The following is a 22,029-nucleotide window of genomic DNA, read 5'->3' as shown; positions in this document are numbered from 1 at the left end:
TGGATAAAAAAATAAAATAAATGATGCCTAGAAGCAATAAATTCTCCCCCAAAAACAGAAGTTACCATTAAATCTTTCTCTCCTTAAAGCATCCTTTGATAGATAATAAATATACTAGTAGTCCTCTTAAAAAATATATCCTAAAAATAACTGAGTGAGTTAATTTTCTGATATGTTTCTTCCAATAAGCACCAAGTTTCAATAGCAAAAAATAAAATCTTGTGGTTGTAAAATGAAAAATTTTCAATTATTGATAGTTTCATTAGAAATATAAAATAAATAAAAGCCTGCACTGCTCCAGATAGTGTTTTAACATTAGTCTGCCCTCTTACATTTCAACCCTGGTAATAATCATAAAGCTTATTTATTTACTCTTCTGATTTAATATCTGCTGTAAGAAAAATATTTTCCTTTGATACTTTTGCTTTGTATCCAAGTACTGAAACACTACATACTAGAAACTAACTGATTTTTTTAGAACCTATTATCATTTGGCATATTATTTTCTCTTATGGTTAGGGGAAAAAACTGAGTTAACTGAAACTTCCAATTTATCAAAGTTTTACTGAAGTTATCTGATCTGTAAAATGACATTTCAATTACCAAGCAAGTCTGTTCATCTCCATGGCCTAAACGCCCTCCAGGACCATGACCACAGGTATAAACATGACCTTTCTGAGACAGAAACACTGAATGAAATTTACAAAGCACCACCTAAGGAAAAACAAGAAAATACCATTAATCTTCTCTGAATAAAATATCCTGTATTTTATAAAAGATAAAGAATATTGCCAATCATTTAAACTGGATGATGGGTATGGGGGATTCAATATACCATTCCACTTAAAATTTTCTAAAAAAAGTTAAAAATAGGCTTTATTTTAAATTATCTAAAATAGTTGAAATTGGAAAAGAACAAAGAAAACAATTAAGTTATGCATTATCTACAGAAGAAATTCAGTGAAAGAAAAATGTTAACTTTTAAGTCTTTGATTACAAAAAGTAATGGTTCTTTGTTTCTAATTTCATGAAATACCAAATAGCAAGAAATGAACAGAGTGCAAAACAAAGCATAAAAATTAACAAACAACCATATATAATTAATAAAAATAGTAGAAATGTCTAAGAAGTATTTTTAAAATAACAATGGCCTAAGTATATCCTTTTCATATTTCTAGTATTATCTAATATAACTTTAATATTACATGGTGTAAAATAATTTATATTTATTTTTAATTTCTTCTCTTTCCTACTTTGTTTTTCCTTATCTACCTCGTTCCTAATACCCTGCCTGTACCTAAAACTCATTTACACATTCAAATATTCCAGAAGTCAAGGACACTGAAATGGTTGAACTATACCATCAGGAGGCAAAAACAGGAAACCAACAGCAAATATGCGTGTACTTACATACCTAACCCCCAGGCCACATTTTTCTATTTTTTCTTTAATATTTTTTAGTCGACAATGGACCTTTATTTATTTATATGTGGTGCTGAGAATCAAACCCAGTACCTCACACATGCTAGGCAAGTGCTCTACCACTGAGCCACAACCCCAGTCCTCTATTTTTCAATACATCTAATATTCATTATATTCACTCTACCTTAATATTATTTAAAGTATCTTTTATTTTTCTTTTAAAAAATAATTTGTATTTACTTTTCTTCAGATATAAAGAAATAAAGAAAGTTTAAAATCATTTTCCAGAAAGTTAAGGTCCCTTGGAAAGTAAGAAAATTGTAAGCTGAACTATATTTCCATATCCTTAGACCACTCAGAAAGTTATATAAACTTAATACACCTGTCAATAAAAAGTGATACAAAGGTCATTATCTCTGGCTGGGGATATAGCTCAGCTGGTAGAGTGCTTGTCTCACAAGCACAAGGCCCTGGGTTCAATCCCCAGCACCACCAAAAAAAAAAAAAAAAAGTCACTATCTCATCTAGCTATACCACAAATATCTTAAAAGAAAATCTAAAATTCAAATTTGGACTTATTTATATAAGTTAAAATTTGTAAGAGAAAAATCATTTTGAGTCAGAAATAAAATATTTTAATTTTATATTAGAATGTCATTATACAAATTTTGACTTCTATTAAACCACTAGTAATAACAGAAAAGTTAAGACCTCCAACTTTAAAGCATCTTAATTTTTAAATAAAACAACTAATCATGGCTTTTCACTTTAATAATCCGTAGAATAATCTCTGTCCCATAGTAGTTAAGTTATTGGGTACTATACTATAGAACCCATCCTTGTTCTGTGACTAATGGGACTATATAATTGACATTCTGCAAATGTCCCCATCTTGCTTCCTCCTCCCTGAATGAAATTCATAGTTTCTTTCTCTGAAACCCACCCACAGTGCTTGCCTTACCACGTGCTGTGGTAAATAAAATCCGTTTGACCCTCAGTCTCTTCACAAAATAATCCTACTTCCTTGCACTAACTGAAAAGTGGCTTTCTTTTTGGGTTTATTTTTCTACCCACAACAATGTTAAATGGAATATTCTCAATTCTTCCATATTACATATATTTTAAGAACAGAAGATACAATCAGCCTCTCAGTACTCTAATGGTACCATTATTCCTTCACTCTTGTGTAAAACTCCCTACTTTCTAACAACTCATGAAATCTGGCCATATCACAAATTAACTCAGGAAGGAAAAAAGCATGTATCTTTCTCATGCCCCAAATCTGATCCATCATTGTTGGTTAGCAAAAAATTACCATTTTAAGAAGGATTTTGAAGACCTGCTCAAGGCAATGTCTGCTGGAGGCTCCTAACTACATTAGGGCAGACACCCCTGCTCTAATTGATCACCTCTTTCATCTCCCTCACATTCACTATAAACTTCAATACCAGGCTTATAATTCTTACCCATCCAAGTCCTTTTGTTACGCTAAATTTCTTCCAGGTCTATGTGCATGGCCTACCAGAGGAAACTAAGCTTTTTATGACACTACTATACACTAATTCTCAAATTACTTTTCATTTTTATTCTGGTCTCTCAAGATTTAATATTCTCTAGTTTAACTGTTCTATTTTTTATTATTTTTGGTTGGTAATATGATTCATTAACTTATGACTTTCAGTTTAAAAAACTGTGAATTCTGTAGTGTTCTATAGAGGCCTAAGGGACAGTAGTCATACAATTCATATAATTTGTCATTCAAACATTTTTGAGAATGAAAGGGAATGATATTAACAATTACACTAGGAAAACAATCAAAAACCAAATCTTTCCTAGGCAAAGCAGGCAAACACAGTTAAAGTAGTTCACCTAAATGCATACATTTAGTCTCAGTGGCTTGGGAGGCTGAGGCAGGAGGATCACAAGTTCAAACTCAGCTGCAACAATTTAGCAAGACTCTAAGCTACTTAGGAAGACCTGTCTCAAAATAAAAAATAAAATTAAAAAAAGGGTTGGGATTTGGCTTAGAGGTAAAGCACCTCTGGGTTCAATCCCTAGTACCCCCCCCCCCCCAAAAAAAAAAGCTGTCTTTTTCTCCTTATTTTCTCCTCTCTCCTCTCCCTTCTATCCTCTCCCAGGTTTGAACCCAGGGGTGTTTTACCACTGAGCCACACCCCAGCCCTTTTTATTTTTTATTTTGAGACAGGGTGTTGCTAAGTTGCTGAGGGCCTCACTAAATTGCTGAAATCCGCCTCAAATTTTCAATTCTCCTGCCTTAACTGGGATTACAGGCCTGTGCCATCGCACCAGTCCAAAGTAGTTCTAAAAACAGAGTTCAATATCAAACCATGAGCTAAATATTTGTATGAGACACATGAACATTAGGTAAAAGTTGAAGTGTGTCAGTACCGTATTAATTGTAAGAATTCTAAAATCCTAATTTGTAATAACAGTCGTTTTAAGAACATCAAAATGCAGAATAAACAATTAGAAAGCAGTGGGGAAAATGAATGACCTTACAGTTTTAAAAGATTTTAAAAGCCCTTATATTCCAAGGCACAGAGTTTGGATTTTATACATAATTAGCTTTGTTTCTTAAAGATACTATTCTAAAACAAAATTAACAGAGGATGAAAATGAATGAAGTTAAGGAGTCAAGTTAGGACACTTGTCACTATCCAAGAATAAACTTAGAAATGGCTTGGCAGCTGGGTTCATGCATTAAAGGATCAGTCCTCAGCTAGGTGCTACTGTAAGGTGGCAGAAACCTTTAACAGGTAGGGCATGGTGGAAGATTTTAATCACAGAGGACATGCTTCAAAGAAGGACTACCAGTCCCCTCTCCAGCTCTCTCTCTTCTCTCTTTGCTTCCCAGTCACTGCGAGGTAAGCTGCTTTCTCCACCACACAGTCCCTACCATGCTATGCTACCTCATCTCAGGCCCAAAAGTAACAGGGCCAAGTGGCCATGAACTGGAACCTCCACAACTATGAGCCAAAATAAACTTCTCCTCTCTGAAGTTGATCATCTTAAGTATTTTGTCAAAATAACAAAGCTGACAAACCCAGTTCATGGGACAGAGATGAACTGTATAGATATGTTCTGAGGTATAATCTGTAGGATTTAGAAACTGAAATTTACAGCATTAAAAATTAAGTAGAGAAAGTTTAAGAGTGGCCAAAATAACATTTCAGACATTAAATTTAAATACCTTAAATGGCTGCCCAAAGTACAATTAAAATGAAGCTCAAGAAAAAGTCTGAGGTTAAAGGTATAAATTATACACACACACAAACACACACACGCAAATACATATACAATGCTATAGAGAGAGCATGCTAACAGTAGCAGAATCCTACTTTCATAGGAAAGTATAATATATCATCCAACAGGACATAAGACCAAAAACCTTTAAAATTATATCAATTAAACTTGTACAATTACTTACATATAAAAACTTAGGTGTTCAGTTATCAAAAATAACACTGAATGTCAAAGTCACTTAAAAAGTAACTTGAAGAATTCAAATTTTTGTTAAATGTAAACAAACACTAGAAAATTAACAGAGGTTCTACCTTCTTAAAATTAAATTCATTAGCATCTTCTAATTTCTAACATTCCTTGCACAAACACCTCATATTTGCAGGGTAGTTTTTGCAGTCTAAATATGACTAATGCTAACAAAATCAAAACCATAATTAGTAAAGTTTCATTGATAAATTTCTTCATTAAAATGTTATTAAACCTTCAATGAAATTAACAAATCCATAGATAAACTATCAAATACAAAACAAGTTCTTTTTAATCTCCAAAAGTACACAAATTGTACTTCAAAATACCTGCTTGATGTAAATACCACTCCTAGAGAACAGATCCACCAACTCTGGATGATGTTTGCTATTCTGACTTCCATGACCCAGAGTAAAATTTGTATTATCTCCCCAAGTGTAGACATCTGTAGGGTCTAAAATGAAAATTAGTTTTTATACGCTTTATTTTAAAACAAATACCAGTTTAGTTTATAAACACACAAGACTAATTTACCTAAAATGAGTATTGACAAAAGCTAATGTAACAACCAATACTTTTAAAATTATGAATCTGCTAATATATTGCATAATTCTAGAAAACTGCAGAAATCTGAAAACCCAAACTGCAGTGCAAACCTGTTTCAGTATAAGTAATCAAATGCCTTTTTCTTGTTTTCTTAGCAGTTTAAGTTAAAATGTAAATGAGTAAACCATCACCTGTCATATCTACTTAGTTTCCATGAAAATAACATATTATTTTGTTTCCATGAAAATAACATATTATTTTAAGTGTAAGAGTTATTAATCATGCATACAAAGGCTCTAAATGAAGCAAATGTGATATTGCCACATCTACAGAAACTTTAACTTTGAATAGTTTGCTCTTAATAGATATAATTGTACTTGTGACTAGGGTAGGATACCAATGAAGTGGGAGAAAGCTTAATCATAGCTAAGTTTATGATATAAATCTTCATTTTCATTTCAGAAGGCTGAGAAAGTCCCAGAGTGGAATTATAACTGTTACCTGAAATATAGTTTCCAAGGTAAAAATAAAAATGAAGAATGCATCCTTACTTAGCTTAGATGAAAACTATACACCACTTAAATCTCTTTTTCTTTTCTACTAATTCTCATTTCTAAATCCCAAAGAGCATTCATTTTTACCTGTACCTCAAATGCTGACATTGTTTTCTAGGCGTACATTAATTACTTTATAACATTAATTACTTTATAATAGCTACAATTCTAATTGCCTTCCCATTTTAGGTTGCATTTTTATTCTCATAGGCATTGATATGAACTGAAATTGAAAAATGCATAATAAAACAAAGTGTTCTGAAAATAAAACCAAAAATATAATACATAAAACCATCATATACCTAAGTACTAGTTCTTTGCAGACATCCACACACAAATAAATCTTTCCCATTATATTAGCAAGAAATTTTCTAAGCTGTACCTTAATGGAATATATTTATAGTATTTTCTTACCAGTATTCTTGAATACCACGTGAGTTGGTCTATCCTTCATTAGAAGATCCAAAGCTGACAAGCCTTCTTTATCTTGAATATACAGACTAACACCATGCTATAAAAAGAAACACACACACATTTTCTGTTTGCCTATAATTAGTACTTTCCTATTCTAAAGAATTGAAAAGTAAGATGATCAATCCCATAAATACATTGAAAAAACAAAAGTAAGCATTTAGTAGCAATCTCATATTCACACACATTTCTGTCACGGAAGAAAACTGAGAAAAATCACCAGATTTTTTTCTTCACCAGAAAATGTGAAGAAATAAAATAACACTTTAATCTAGATAAACTAGATGTGACAGTTTTACAAGGTAAATGCCAAAAAATTTGCATCTCTAGTGTTCACTAAAGGCCCAAAGGTTTGGTCCTCATCCTGTGCATTACTGGGAGGTGCCAGATCCTTTAAGTGGGGCCTGATGGGAAGTCTTAGGTCACTGGGGGCGTGATTTTAAAGGAGATTATAGGATGCTGGTTTCTTCCTCTTGTGCTTTCTGATGGCTATGGGTGAGCAGTCTGCTCCACTACATGCCTGCCATTATATACTGTGCTGTATCAGTCATGGTATAAAATTTCCAATAATGTGAGCCAAAAATAAACTTTTCCTCTTTGTAAATTGAGTTATATCAGGTATTTTCTAACTATAATAGAAAAGACTAACAGTAAGATAGGCCTGATTGTCTAGAAGGTGCTACTGCTGTGACTATATCTGTATGGGTATAAATGTTTACACAAACATGTAAGAGTGTAAAAGAGCCATATTCTATTTCTTTTACAGGTAAGGGTTGCAAAGATTCCAAGGCTGTAGCAGCACAATACTTACCTTTGGATTTACCATTTATAATCTGATCATCTATGCCCCATCTCTTTTTGCTGGAATTCGATTACATCTATTACTGACATTAAGAGAATATATCCTTCTATATCCATTTGTACAATATATATTTTGTCTCTCTACTTGAATTTTTATAGCAGTAATTGCAGTCTTTTATAAGTCACATATAGATTACAAATTTTATATATATTTAAAATGTGTGTATGTGTTTTTTAAGGAGAAACAAAGTAGATATCTAATTTTTATCTCCACAATTCAAATGTGAAATTGAATATTTTTGTCTCACTTATTTAGTACAGCACACCTAAACTCAATCAGCACACTTCTACCTTTTAATTGGGATGGAAAAGAAGACAGAACAATTAAATTCAGATTATTGTCACTTCATTTGTTTTTTAAATATACAATGTACTCCTTTCCAAGAATAACTTATTTGCTGACAGTTTTATATGGCTTTTAACAATTATTCAGACTTATCTATTTTACATGATGTGTTTCATTACTGCCTGTTCAGTTTATCTGGACAGTCATAAGCTAAAATGAACCATGTAGAAGTGACTGTCTAATATCTTAATAAATTTAAAACTGTACTCTGCCCACAACTTTCAGAAAAAGATACAATAAGTCCTTGTGGGAGAACCTAAGGTTGACCTTTACAAGGGTAAGAAGGGTAGATACTGAGGCAGAGTGTTGCAAACTATGAATTTGACAAGTGAGGAGTTATAACTTAGATCCCTAGAGGGCTTTTTTTGCCAGTTTTATAAATTTGTCCTGAGTTTTATATATGCCAACTGAACCTTATTAAGACTAAAGATATTTGCAATATCCTAAGCAGCCCAAATTGCATAAAGGACTAGAGATTTTTGTTTTTTAGCTCCTTAGTGAACTTTAATACTTTCTAAAATATTTATCTTAAACTATAAAGGTAGAAGTACCTAGGTGTAGTCTTTTCCACTTAAAGATCAATTTTTTATATATGTCCAAAATGGTGGGTAAAGTCATTTACTAAGTAACATCTGAGTTTATACCAGAGTTATAAGCCTGAGCATTTCATGACAATACTCTACAAGCAGCACCTGGACTCTAAACACAACTATTTCACTACAAAACAGTGGTACCACTACTGGAGATGACTGTCAGGAAATAACAAAAAACTGTTTATTTGAAATGTATTACCCAAAAGCAGAACATAAAAGACTTGCAGGCTGGTAATTTCCTTGCGAAGTTCGAGAAAGTAGTAGTGACAAACCAGGGGAGTAAATCAAAAAAGGAGGAAAGATCAGTACAAGGATGTGTTATCAAGTAGCCACTAAGCAGATCAGTGCATTATTTGCTAGGATGTTTTGGGAGCCTTATACAATATGTCAAAATAATTAGTTATCCAATCAACAGATAAGAGAAGGGAACATTTACCACTGGCTCTACTCTCTATTACCCAGGAATTGCTCTACACGAACTTAAACTTTCATACTTTGGTAGTCATGGATGTGTGCCAAGCTCTGGGGCATAAAATAAGAGGTATGCAGTATGTACCAGAAACAAGATTTAGATTATACCCACCCAAAGCTGCTAGAAGCCTATTCAAAACTGGTCACTAAAGCTGTGGCTGAAGTTCAAGCCAATAATGACATGAAGAAGTTCAGCAGAGTATCTAATGCACCAATCTTTTGAACTGATTAAAGCCAAGCTGAATGAGTTTAATATAGCTCTCCAGCTACTCCTGACCATATACTGCCAAGAAAGTCAAGATCCTGAGAATATGTAATTTATATAATGGTAAAACAGGGATGTATTCTCCTCTACTTCTTTCAAAGCTACTCTTCAATGCTTTGATAGTACTTTTGGAACTGGATGCACTTCTACTACAGAAACAGAAAAGTTAGCAGTCTCTGATATTCTAATGACATGATTTTAATTTCAAAAACTAGAAACTGGTTCTGCTAATTATACCTGGAGGTGGGGGGAGGACAAAATTTCAGATTAATTAATCAGTTTACATTTATTCTATTTTAGTTTGAGAAGTTTTATTTAAAATTTAACAGTTAATTGGGATGTTTTGGATCACGACCTGAACCTCTATTCTGAGAGGTATTCTATGTTCTTCTAGTATCCTTTTAAATCTTTTTGCTTATGTTACCAGAGTCGGTTCCCACTGCATGCAAAAAGAACACTAATACACCAGCATTTATTAGGCACTTTTCTATTTGTTCATTGAATTGCTTGACTGTGGTCTATTTCCCCCTACACTATGAAAACTCAAAGAAGGAACTCTGCCTTGTTTCCTGCAACATCCCTAGTGCCTAGATTATTGCCTGACATATTATCAGACATTCCAAATAATTTGCTCCAAATTGAGTAAAGCATTTAATCCATAAAACCTTACAACTCTAGTGATTCTGATTTACTAATGGGAAAAAAATATCACAGCAAGTTCTTTCAGAATAGTAAGAAAAACACCAGGGCTGGGGGTGGGGTGAGGGGAACAATGGTAAACTGACAACAGATAAAGCAGAACACTGTAAGCATTAAGTCTCTGCCAGCACGAATCTCATAACAGAATGAGGGAGCCAAAGAAAAGCTACATAAGATATGCTATCCCTACAGCAGTTTTTTTATAGGCAACAAGTTTCTGCTAAGGTTTTGTATCTTTGGCAATCAGGAACTTACAGTATGAGTCTATATTTATACAATTTATTTTGGCACTTAAAATTTTTGTAGCTATGAATTTTTATCAAATGCAAATTCACTTGAAATGCCTATGTGTGTATAATTTTTTCCTGCTAATTCACAACAGCTGAAGTGCTATAGTTGGCATCAGAAGTGGGAGAGACATGAAGGCCCCTTTGATGAAGCACTATCATGGCATCCTGTCTAATTACAGTAGTGTTGCAAGGCCAAAGGAAACAAGGATGTGCTGAAAAAAATGCAGATGGCTTCCAATATGAGAATACTAAATAGTTTAAAGAGGCTTTTGTGAATATATTTTACCAGTGGAATTCACTGATAGACATTTATCACTGCTTGGTAAGGCTCTAATGATGAGAAAGAGAGTAAAACTAAGGCAAGGGGGCAACGCACAACTTTTTGGCAAGTCCACAACCATTTCAAACTAAAGCTCCAAATCCTGATGCATGAATGGCAAACCCTTGAATAACAGAAAACCCAAGAACAGTCATCCAATATTTCAGCAAAAAAAAGAGAAAAAAAGTCAAGGTTTTACAAGGTAAAAAAAGTAAAAGCAAAGCTGATTGATGCTTTAACTCTTACTAACCTAGCTTTCCCTATTAAGAGATTATAAGAGAATTAAGTAAACAGCCAAGGATTTTAGATATAAGGAATTTACTGTATTATCAATAAACTTAAGAAAAGCCTTTTCTTTACTGATGTTTCCTAGGAAAAAAACAAGGAAGGTGCTATTACTATTTACTGTTACTTATTCTTTTTTATAGATAAAACTGAGGTCCAAGGTTCAGGAACTTAGCAAACATGATTCAGTAAGTAGTAGACCTAGACAATTTAGCTCCAAAGAAGGAAAATTATTAATATACATTAAAAACATCTGACACAAGTAAATTTTACTACACAAAAGCTATTATGTAAGTAATTTTTTAAAACTCAAAATGAGATGAAGAGACTAAAGCTTCTCAACTGACTACAAGTTGCTTGAGGACAGGAGCTATTCTTTTCTAGGGCCTGTGCAAACATGACAAAATGTCTCTACACAAAACAAAACTGTTAAATTTACAATTCATGGCTTCTAATTGTGAGTTTTTAATTTGCATTCATCAGCAAAGTGACATTGAGGGGTACCTCAAAATACTTCATCATTTGGCAATTTGCATGACAAACCTAGACTTGTCTACAAAAAATGGGAAATTTCATAAAATTAAAATGATTTTAATTATCCATTTTTAAGAAATATAAACATTTTATCCCAACTAAATGAACACACTACTCAAAAACATAGTCCCTAAGTGATGTCCAAAAACCAATGCCCTTTGAAAGTAGTTAATAACATAGTTACTTAAAAGTAAACAACTTTTTTTTTTAAATACCAGAAGATTATCATTAAAAAAAAATTTACTTGGGATACCATTAGACTTGGGTAACTGTAATATAAGTTCCTATGTAAGCAAGTCAAAGTTAACATAAACAGTAAAATGAAATTAGATACATTACCAATCAGAAACTACCAACTAACCTCTAATTGGAGTCTTTCCATTATAACCAATTAAATGTAGTTCCTCTACCTTCTGCATTAGCCTGTAAAACTCACTGGTAATGTTTCTGCATCAGGGCACTGTAAACCACTATGGTTTTAAGTGCTATCTGATTCATGTTTCATTTTTTGCTCAATAGTGTTTATTTTATCTATAGTTTTTCTTTTAACAACCATGTTATTGACTAAATCACAAAATGTGAGTTATTTCAAAACAATACTTGATATACACAAACTGGCCAATAATTCCTTATATATCAAGTTTTGATGTATGTTTAAAATTTTATAAAATAGATCCATAAAAATCCATAAAATCTTAAATATCCATAAGTATAAATTTTTAAAAAGGATTGATGGGATTTTAATTTCAGAGACAAATTATAGCAGTAAGAGATAAACAAGTATAGAAACAAATGCAAATATTTCTTAGAAAATGGGATATATGAAAAAGATTAAGAAAAACATATGCCTGACTAGTAACAGTTGTAAAAAAACAAATGACACTTACCTTCAAGAGAGACCAAACACAATCAATATGTCCATAAAAAATGCTTCTGTGCAATGCTGTCCAGCCTGACTCCTTGTCTTTTACCAGTGGATCCACTCCTTTCTCAATAAGCCAATCTAACACTCCTTTCTTTCCACAGGAAGAAACAAGGTGGAGGGCATTCCTGCCAAAGGCATCTTTGATAGTTGTAGCATTATAACAATGACTGGAAAGAAAAGCCTTAATCTGCTTTTCACTTCCTTTTGTTACAACAGAAAGAACATCCAAAGCATGCTTCAGGGATTGACATTTTGAGGTGCAGTCAGGGATAGGAGAATTCATCCTAATTGTTTTTACACAGCTTACTTGCTCAGAATAGTCACTTAAGACTAATTATTAAAAATGAAAAAAACCAGGACACGAAGATGCTTTTCAGGAAGAAAGAAAATAAATGACCCTTTTTGGATTATAATTTAAATCCTCATGGCAACAGTATAAAACTATATATATCTTTGTATAATCTTTTTGGCACTTAAATCAGAAAAAGTTATAAATAACTCTATAAAGGTCATATCAAATACAAGTTCTTCATTTAAAAAAAGTTCCACAGTTTATAAATTATTTCTGGAGTCAAGCACCAAGGGGGAGTGAGGAGGGGAACTCCCCCTCCACACTGTCTGATCCTTTTAAAAATCCATAATTGCGAGGGTGACCTATAAGAGAAGGAAAAATAAAAAGTAAAATACAAAATCTCTTGGTCATTCTCCTGAAACACTTGCAACTCCCTTCATATTTAAATTTCCTTAATTTCTATTAAAATGAAAGACTTTTCAAATCTATATTTATACCAGTGTACTTACCTCCTTTTTTCCATTCTCATGGTCATGGTTAAGGTTAAACTCTATGTCTATACCTGGAGTCAAGAACCGTCATTCTTCCTCTCCAGTATTTTTATGTTCTTACAATTTATGTCCCTAAAAGCTATAAACATATTTAAATCTACCATCTTTATGACAATAACGACTAAAACCTTTAACTCCAAAAATTGCCTCATTGTTACCATCAATACCACACCAGGACTAGTACTCATCAGTTACTCAGTTTTTACAAAGTGGCAGGCGCTGTACCCATTGATAACATTGTTTTCTCTTCCTGAAAGGTTCTTCACTACAGAAGATAAATAAGGATATTAGGACAACTAGATAGCTATTTGGAAAAAAAAAAAAAAAAGAAGAAGTTCAGACACTTACTTTATACCTTATGCCAATATAAATTCTAGATGGCATAAAGAGAAAAAAATTAAATCATAAAAGCACTAGGTGAAAACAGGAGACTATGTTTTATAATTGCAAGTACCTAAGTATGATGTGAAGTCCAAAAGTAAAAAACCAAAAATGAATAAATAGTTTAAACACTACATTAAAAAGTTAAGACAAATGGGAAAAAAATCTTCCTTAACATATAGTCTCTACAAATCTTCCTTAATACATAGTCTTTGGGAGAACAAAAAAAAGAAAAGTGTAAGACTACTCAGAGATAAACACATGAATTTACTATATGTACAGGGGAAACTCCTCTGCATCAAATACAAATATGAAATATCCCAAATCTGTTTTCCACTCTCACTTCAAATCACATGAAGATTCTGAAATCTGAGATTTAACTAGTGCTCTCTTCTTAACTATTCTGATTCCTCATCTGGAAATGAAAGTATTGAACTAGTTGATTACTAATTCTTTCTAATTTCAGGTCTCTTTCTGTATGTTTTTAAACTTAATATAGTCCTTATAAAAATCACCCCCCCTTAAATGTTGATTGGAACAAAAATGACAAAGAAAAAGAAACCAAAGCCTCAAGTAGTTTAAAATGTTAAAACTGAAAAGAATGACATATGGCAGAAGTCACACGTAGTTAATTTCACTCTTTTGAGGCCCTAAAACCCCACCATCTTTATATTTTCAGTGTACACATAACACCTGAAAGGAACTTTTTATTGGTGAATCACTCAAACCTCACAGGAAAGAATTAAGATAGAACAGAAGAGAGTTCCCTCATTTGTTACTTTATATACCTTCAACATTTAAAAAGGGGAAAAAGGAATATTAAATAAAAATAATCATACTATACTATCATATCTGTATATTCATATGTAGACAGAAGTATATAGATAACACTATGAATATAAAAATAAAAGTGATCAAAAGTTAGGGTTTCCTAGAGTCCTACATATTTGAATTCAAATAAAAGAAAGTGGGCTGTTATTAGTTATGTAACACTAAAAATTACATCATCTTTTCAATTCTTTATTCTTCTTCTGAAAACCATAATAATAAATGAAAATGCCTATCATAATGTCTGGCACTAACTACGCCTTCAACAAATGGTGACTTTCACTACTATAAATCCTTCAAAAACAAAAAGTTAAGAAGTTTTAATCCCAAAATTCATGTTTGAGTTTCAATATCACTGCCACCTGTAAAATTCTCCAATGAAATCATCCTTAATAAAAAGTTAGTAATGGCCTCCAAATAGCCAAATACTTTTAGATACTTTCAGTTCTCATCGTATTTGCTTTCCCTGCTTTTAAGTCTTTAATACCAGATTCTCTCCAGGAGTCTAGAAAGGTATCCTGAAAGGGGAGGAAGTCAAACAAATAAACATGGACTCTCTCCCTACCCTGACCTTCAAATCCTCAGCTTCTCTCAATGTTTAATCTTTAGTCCTCTTTTTCTACTACATATTCTCCCTAGATAATTTCAACTCTTCCCTACATACTTATAATCTTTAAAACTCTTTTTAATCCAATCCTACATACTTATAATTCCTGAATCTGTCCTGCTCACACATTTCTTCAAAATTCTAGGCCCATATTCCTAATCCTATTGTAAATCTTATTTATGTATTTTTAAAAATGATTTTTGAAGAGTAAAAAACTCTTCAAAATAATTATTTATTAACTAATACACGCTAGATATTACATATCAGAGATGTTAAGTAAGCAACCCAAATCATACTACTAATAATGAGGGAGTTAGAATTCAAATGCATATCCGTTTAATGACAAATCCATGCTATTTCTGTTACAATACACTACCTTCTCCAGTGATATCCACAAGTAACAAAACATTAGAAATAAAAAAATAAACTATGCCTATACATTTTTTGAGATAAAAAAACAGGTTCAGGGATAATATTTAGGTGAATATATAGCTAGTTTAGTAACTGTATTGAATGAACAAAATTTATTATCTGTTACACAATTCCTACCATCAAAGGGTCATAGTTTGATAAAGGAGACCCATTCTATTTAAACAAATAATAAAAATATATCATTATAAACCTGTAATCAAATAAGTGATGCATATGAATGAAGAGTAGAGAAGAGGAAAACAGAAAAAGACTTCCTACAGGTGTATAAATAAATGTTAAAAGATGAATTGGGGTTTGCCTGATAAATTCAAGGAGGGACCATTTCTCAAAACAGAATAGTACACATAAAAGATTAGAAGCATCTTCATCCATTCTAAAAATTCCAAATAATTCTAAAGTCAGAAAGGAGTAAGACCTAATATATACAAGTATGGGTCAGATTTTGAACAGTTTCATGTGTTTTTCATGGGGATAAAGAAAGTAGGCAATTCAAAGATACAAACAGAATCTTGAATTGACAAGATATGGTGATAACACTCAGGTTTCTGGCTTGGATTAATGGCCAGCAAAGAAGAGGAGTAACGGGCAAATACTTTGGAAATCAGAAAAATAAAATAAACCGAAGCAAAGGAACAAACAAAATTAAAGATGAAAATTTATTATATACATGATGAATTGCTGAAGAGAAATTGAGTTAGCAAAGTATATAGGCAATTATTCAACCTTGAAGACTGTTCTACCACAAAGATTTTAGCCAGTTGAAGGTTAGCCCTGAACAAGGGCTCACAACTTTACTTATCCTTGGTTAACAGCTCAGTTATCTTCCTAAAACATGAATCAGATCATGCTATTCCCTAACATATCCAAGACCAAAATGAACCTATACTCATGTCTCATGTGTTAAGAATAGCCTTAGGACCTCAGGAAGATTTCGGTTACACCTGGGGATCATGCACCATATCAAATTCAAATAACTAAGCTAGCAACTAGGTACAACACTTAACTAGATAAGGGACCATGGGCACATAACTTAATTTTTCTAGGCTTCAGTGCTTTTATTTGTAAGGAGATAACAACTATTTATCTCCTAACTTGTTTTGAAAATTAAATGAGACAAATCACTCATTTTGTAAGCACCCAAAAAAAGTTAAGGAAAAAAAAGAAATGGAACATTTTGGTAAAAAGATGATAAAATGCCATAACTGTATTAAGGTCCTTTTTTTTTTTTTTTTTTAGATGCTAAAGTCTGGCATTTATTTCAAATTTTTACTTTGAAGTGGTTTTATCTTTTTTTTAAGGTCCGTTTTGATTGGAATGCTTTTCACCTAAATCTTTATAAGGTTAACACTTCTGTGTGGCTTACAAACATAATACTTGGAGCTTTTGAACACATATATAGCTTTATATAAATTAAATTACCCTGATTTCAGTCTCATTATTTCCCCTATAAATATGAATACCTTCATTTCAAAATGAGGAAATAAGTAGTTGCCTATCCCAAATCACAACAACAGATAGACAGATACTGCCTATTTCACCCTATCAAAATGCAGGGAAATAGAATTCTTCAATGAAAAGTAGTACAGAGCAGAAGGAAAAAACTATCATAATTTTGGATTGTAAATATTGGGTTGCTACAACTGAAACCTTGGGCAAGGACAACCTTAAAATCCCTAACTCTCAATTTCTTCATTAGTGAAATGACAATAATGACCTGCCTGGTAAGTGTATACCCGGCCTTCATATAAAGATTTTAAGCTTATCTTAAGGACAAGAAGAGAAGAAATGTGATACTTATTTCCCACAAAATATGTGTTCAGTAAGTAGGTTTACTGGCTTAAAGTGGTCTTTAAAGCCAAAATATCTTCCCCATAATTGTGTGTGCGTGTGTGTATATATATAAAATTAAAATAAATGTTATAAGTCAGGTTTCTGACTCATAACTAAGGATTTTAAAACATTTTCTGTAAGCCCTAAAATTAGATTTTAAAATACAAGCACAATTTAGCAAATTAATAATTTAGATTTTTAATATTTTATTCTACAGTTTTCTCATATCTTTGGGGACAAGAGATAGAAACTTCAGTTCAATTCTTTACCAGTGAAATATCTAGTTTTGCATTAGAGAAATCTCCTAAATAATAGGGGAAAAGTATAAATAAATGTGGCAAAGAATCATTCCTCTTTTGATAATGGCAAGTTAGTTTTGTATCATTTATAATAGTTAATCAAGTAAACTGAGTTTCTTCATTCAAAGGTACATTCACATATAGAATACTGAATTTACAGTCCAGTTGAGTCAAAATTGAATATGCATTCTGAAAAGAACTAAGTATACTGAAAGTCCCTAATACACATTAATTTTTTAATAGAACACATCCATTTTTCATCTTTTTCTCGAACTATAGTGTGATTAAAGTTTTGCAAATACCTGTACTGCATTTTTTTTTTTTTTTTAAGAAAACACTCTTCTCTATCCTCACCTACCTTACTCCAGATTCTGAAACAAAAATCAAGGAATTCAAAATAGTAAAGCGAGAAAAGATCGAAAAAACCCAGTGACTGCACAATATAAGCACATAAGCACTATCCACTAATAAAGTCACATCCCTTCAGTACTTCTGCTATATCAAGTTCAAATGCCCCATTTCGAAGCCTAAGAAAAAAGGTGCTACTGAATCTCAGCTTCCTGAAAACACAGCTTCGGGCTAACATAACTGAAGTTCTAGAACTATGTTGGAAAAAAGGCGATGAGGCCTATGTTCGTATCGGAACAACGCTTCTGGTACCTGAAACCTAAGAACAAACGCTCTCTCCCTGTCTCCTGCACTTCTCAAACAAGCAGTAGTTCCTTTTTTAACACAGCCGTCAATTCCCACTTAACTCCACGACCTGCTCTCCGACAGTCCCCAGAGTGAACTCAAACTTTGGAACTCCACCAAGGGGGTAAGAGGCAAGGCGCCACCAGGAATGGTTTCCAATCCGGGGCTCAGAGAAGTGACACCAGACAACTATCGGAACTAGGAATGCCACAACGTTGGAGGGCGTGTCAGGCAGAATTGCAACGTAGCAAGTGGCCTGAACAGGCCATTCATTAGCTGAGGGGGGCGGTGGAGAGACGACACCCGGCCACTGAGTCCGCCCGCGCCGGCTCACAGGAACCTCGGCGGCCTTTGCGCCGCCGAGTCCCCTCCCCGTGGTCGACTCGCGCCACCGGTGTCTGCGGTCACCCGCACCCTCCGGAAGGCGAGGGCTCTCCCAGGCCCGGTAGCTGGCGGGACGCCGTGACCTCAGCCCGCTGAGCAGCGTCGGGCCGCGCGGAGCCCTCCCTCACCAGTCGCTAGATGAAACTGCACCGCTGGTCTCCACGGGGTCGGCGCACAGCCACACAGGAACTCATCCTCAGTGAAAGCAGCCGGAGAAACCGAACGGCGCCAGGAGGTGCCGGTCCCCAGACCCGGGTCAGCTCCGGAGGCGGCTGCAGCTACAGCCGCAACTAGGGGCACCGGGAAGGTGGGCAGGGAGAAAGGGTCGGAGGGGGCGGGACCCTGGAACAAAACGGGCGTTGATTGGCTGGGCCTCGTGTATGCCTCGCGGCCATTGGCTGGTGCCTGCCCAGAAGGCCTAGCGTGGCAGCACCCCAACTGTGGCCTTTCCCTGGCGCCCCGGAGGAGCTTGACCCTGCCGGCCTTGGGGCCCCGGGCGCAGGCAGAGGGCGGGGAAAGGCCGGCACAGTGGATTCTAGGCCAGCAGCGGTGAGGAAGTGTTCCCCTCGAGCTCAGCTATTGCTCATATAGAAAAGTCTCTTTCCCGCCAGCTCATAAGGGAGGATAAACCCGGGTGGAGAAAATACAGGGAGACCTGGCCGCGTGCGTTGGGCACCTGATCGCCACGCACAGAATTTCCTATTGTAACCTTAGCAGTGGGTCACTGGAAAACCAAAGGCGTCGTCTCCCCGAGACAGCCTGGCCACGCAGATTTGCTAGTGCACCCGGATTATCCCAGTCACTTCCTTAGCCAGAAGGCGTCAGCCGTCCTATAGCGCCACTTGTGCGACCAGGTGCTGACCTAGGTCATGCCACCCAGTGCCTAATGCCAGGCTTATAGGAACCTTTTTCCCCCCTTAACTCTGAATGTAAGGGCCTTTTTTAAAGTTGCTTAGTGAAAACTATTAGAAAGGACAGCCAATAACCAATATCGAATGGGAAATATACTGCTGTCTAATGCCTAATACACTAGGCACTCAGTAAACATTTGTTCAAGGAGGGGTAGTATGACTCAAAACAAACAATAGGAGTCAGCAATTGGCCAAACCTCTGCCACGTTGTGTATTGTATGAGCCTCTTAGTCTCACTCATCTATTAAAAGCAGTTGGACTAGATATCTTCTTCCTACTTTATAACCTTTGTGGAAGGCTAGTTACTAGCTCGAACCTACACAACTGATGAAGGAGCAAGGGAAACTAATTGGGATCCAACTTTCCTGCTTCCCTTCCCAGTTGTTTCTTTTTTCCCCTACTTCCTATTTTGGCAAATAACAAAAACCAATCTAATGTAAAAACTGAGTGATTTTGAAAGTAAGCTGTATATGATGACTTCATAGTCATAAATAAGGAAGCCAGCAGTGGCAAACAAAGCTAATAATGTAAATAAAAGCACGGACCTGAGTTCAAAACGTTTATCTGTCTCTTACTGGTATTTGGGCAAGTTAATTGATTTTTCTGAAATCTCATTTTCCTCATTTGCAGAGTGAGAACAACGATGCATTTTGGGATAGTTAAAATGCAATTATAGAGATATATAGCACTAGCAGAGAGCCTAGCACACAATAACACTTCGTAAACATTGCTACTTTTATAAATATTTTCTTAGTTGAATGACTATGCATCATTCATTTAAAAATTGATAAGTTTCAGTCACTAAAGCACTGGAGGATCCAATAATGAACAAATAGACTCAGATAACCCTAAATGTAAAAATAAATTGCAACTTTTGAAGTGTACTATGACAGATTTCATCTGACTTTCCAAAGAACTGTCACATGAATTAACATCAGAAGAATGATCAGGAGATAACTAGGTGAAAGAGGAAATAAAGAATATTTGAGGCCAAGAAATGTGGAATTGTTCCTGTTTGCCCTGGAAAATAAAGTACTTTCAAAGGTGGTGTTATTTGCAGTGCAGAATAATGAAATAGTAAGAAAACTACAAATGAAATACAGCTAAATAAAAAAATGTACATGTGTTTAGGAGAGAAGAAATCAAAATTGATCATTTTTGTTTGCTTTAAAAAATGTGTTTAAAAAGTCAAAGTTTGGAAAAATAATTCACTAGAATTTATAGATTAGACTTAACAGAAGAAATAAAACTGGAGAGATGGCTTTGAGATGGTGATTGAGAAGGGGCAAGTAGAATAATAATCCAGGCATTAGGAGTGGAGCAGAAAATTTAAACCACATAGCATCTGCAATAAACTCCCTAGATGTCATATTTTTCAAACCCATCCTTCAGAATCAAAAATGCTACTTCCTCATTATATGACTGTGCTGTCTTTCAAGTGGCATGGGATAAGGAATTACAGAGCTGCCCCTATTCAGTTAGTGGCAGAAGACATGATAGTAGGATTTAGAGATAAACCCAAACCTGATTAGGTTCTACAAAAGAATGGTTATTATACATGGAGGGCAGCAGTACAACTGACTTCCTGGAAATGCCCGAAACCTTATTGTTTAATTTCTTCTCCAGACCATCTTCCACAGGAGAATACTTGCTGACTATGACTTCCTGATGCACATCTTAGCTTTGCCATTAGGGAAGGTTAACACTGAGACATCTACCTCAAGCACAAAAATTCCAGGATCCTGATGATTCATATTGACTTGGGGTTAGGAGAACAGTCAAGTATATCATGATTGACAATCTCTGTTGAATTCATATGAATGAAATACAGTAAGGAGTAATTCTCCCAAAGAAGGCAGGGTGTAGCAATCAGACAAAACAATAGTCTAACAATAGGTTGTTTATGTACTCTTGGAACCAAGGGATATGGTTTCAGTTACATTCTTCTATGTAGTGAATATCCTTCAAATCCTTCCTCCAAAAGTCCCACCTCCTCACAAATCTCTGAGGTCTTCGGTAATGGCTTTTCCTAACAGCATTCCCCCTACACTACACTACTTCTATAACTTATGTGCCACGCTTTTTTAAAAATTTATTAGTTTTACATGTGGGTCCAGTGAAAACAAAGACTCTAGAGATAAATTGCCTGATTACAAACTTTTACTCCTTATTCACTATGAGACCTTTGGCAAGTTACATAACTAGTTCTAGACCTAATGTGCTCATCTCTGAAATGGAATTAATATACTTCTTTCATTAAGTTCTTATGAAGTTTAAATGAGAACATATGTGTAAAGCTCTTAGCATTTGGTCTTTTGGATGGATCATTTCCAAGTGTCTGAACTGTGGGATGGGGAGAAACCAGGAATGACCCACAAGATGGCAGTGTTTGAATATAACTTAAGAACTGCATATGTTTGAAAGCATAGTCTACCAAAAATTTTTAGAAATTCAAGGCAAATTCAAAGCCTGCATGAAACAAGTAAAAGTTTGTGAGAAATTGATCCTATCAACTAGGTAGGCTTAGCAGTCTGTTATAATCAGAACCCTCTGACCTTCCCAAACTCTCCCCTTTACTATGTGTAGTAGTCCTTTCTCACCCCATCTTATATAGAGTTCCCTGCCTACTTAGCTAAGTAATTAAATACAACTAGTACCATTTGGAAGAGAGGAATAAGGAGAAAGTGGAAAAGGAGGAATAGAAGAAGAAAAGTAAGTTAGTTTGATACA

The 22,029-nt window shown here is 34.5% G+C and overlaps 1 protein-coding gene across 3 annotated transcripts in view; it reads right to left on the bottom strand.

The window, feature by feature from the left end:
* Window positions 1-19,809, bottom strand: part of IBTK (inhibitor of Bruton tyrosine kinase) — an 89,686-nt gene extending 69,877 nt beyond the window's left edge. The window contains exons 1-5 of one of the 3 annotated variants that reach the window (XM_079146944.1): window positions 18,517-19,809; window positions 12,054-12,745; window positions 6,447-6,543; window positions 5,262-5,386; window positions 604-714 (exon numbers count right to left, since the gene is read on the bottom strand). In XM_079146944.1, coding sequence (XP_079003070.1) covers window positions 604-714; window positions 5,262-5,386; window positions 6,447-6,543; window positions 12,054-12,374 — 654 coding nt within the window. In that variant the 5' untranslated portion in view covers window positions 12,375-12,745; window positions 18,517-19,809. The remainder of the gene's footprint in view (window positions 1-603; window positions 715-5,261; window positions 5,387-6,446; window positions 6,544-12,053; window positions 12,746-18,516) is intronic. The other 2 variants (XM_079146945.1, XM_079146943.1) reach the window with 2 other exon arrangements.
* Window positions 19,810-22,029: the final 2,220 nt, after the last annotated feature.

The sequence above is a fragment of the Sciurus vulgaris genome (genome assembly GCF_902686455.1).
Source record: "Sciurus vulgaris genome assembly, chromosome: 7".
NCBI classification, from domain to species: Eukaryota; Metazoa; Chordata; class Mammalia; order Rodentia; family Sciuridae; genus Sciurus; species Sciurus vulgaris.
This window is presented reverse-complemented; position numbering and strand designations above follow the sequence as displayed.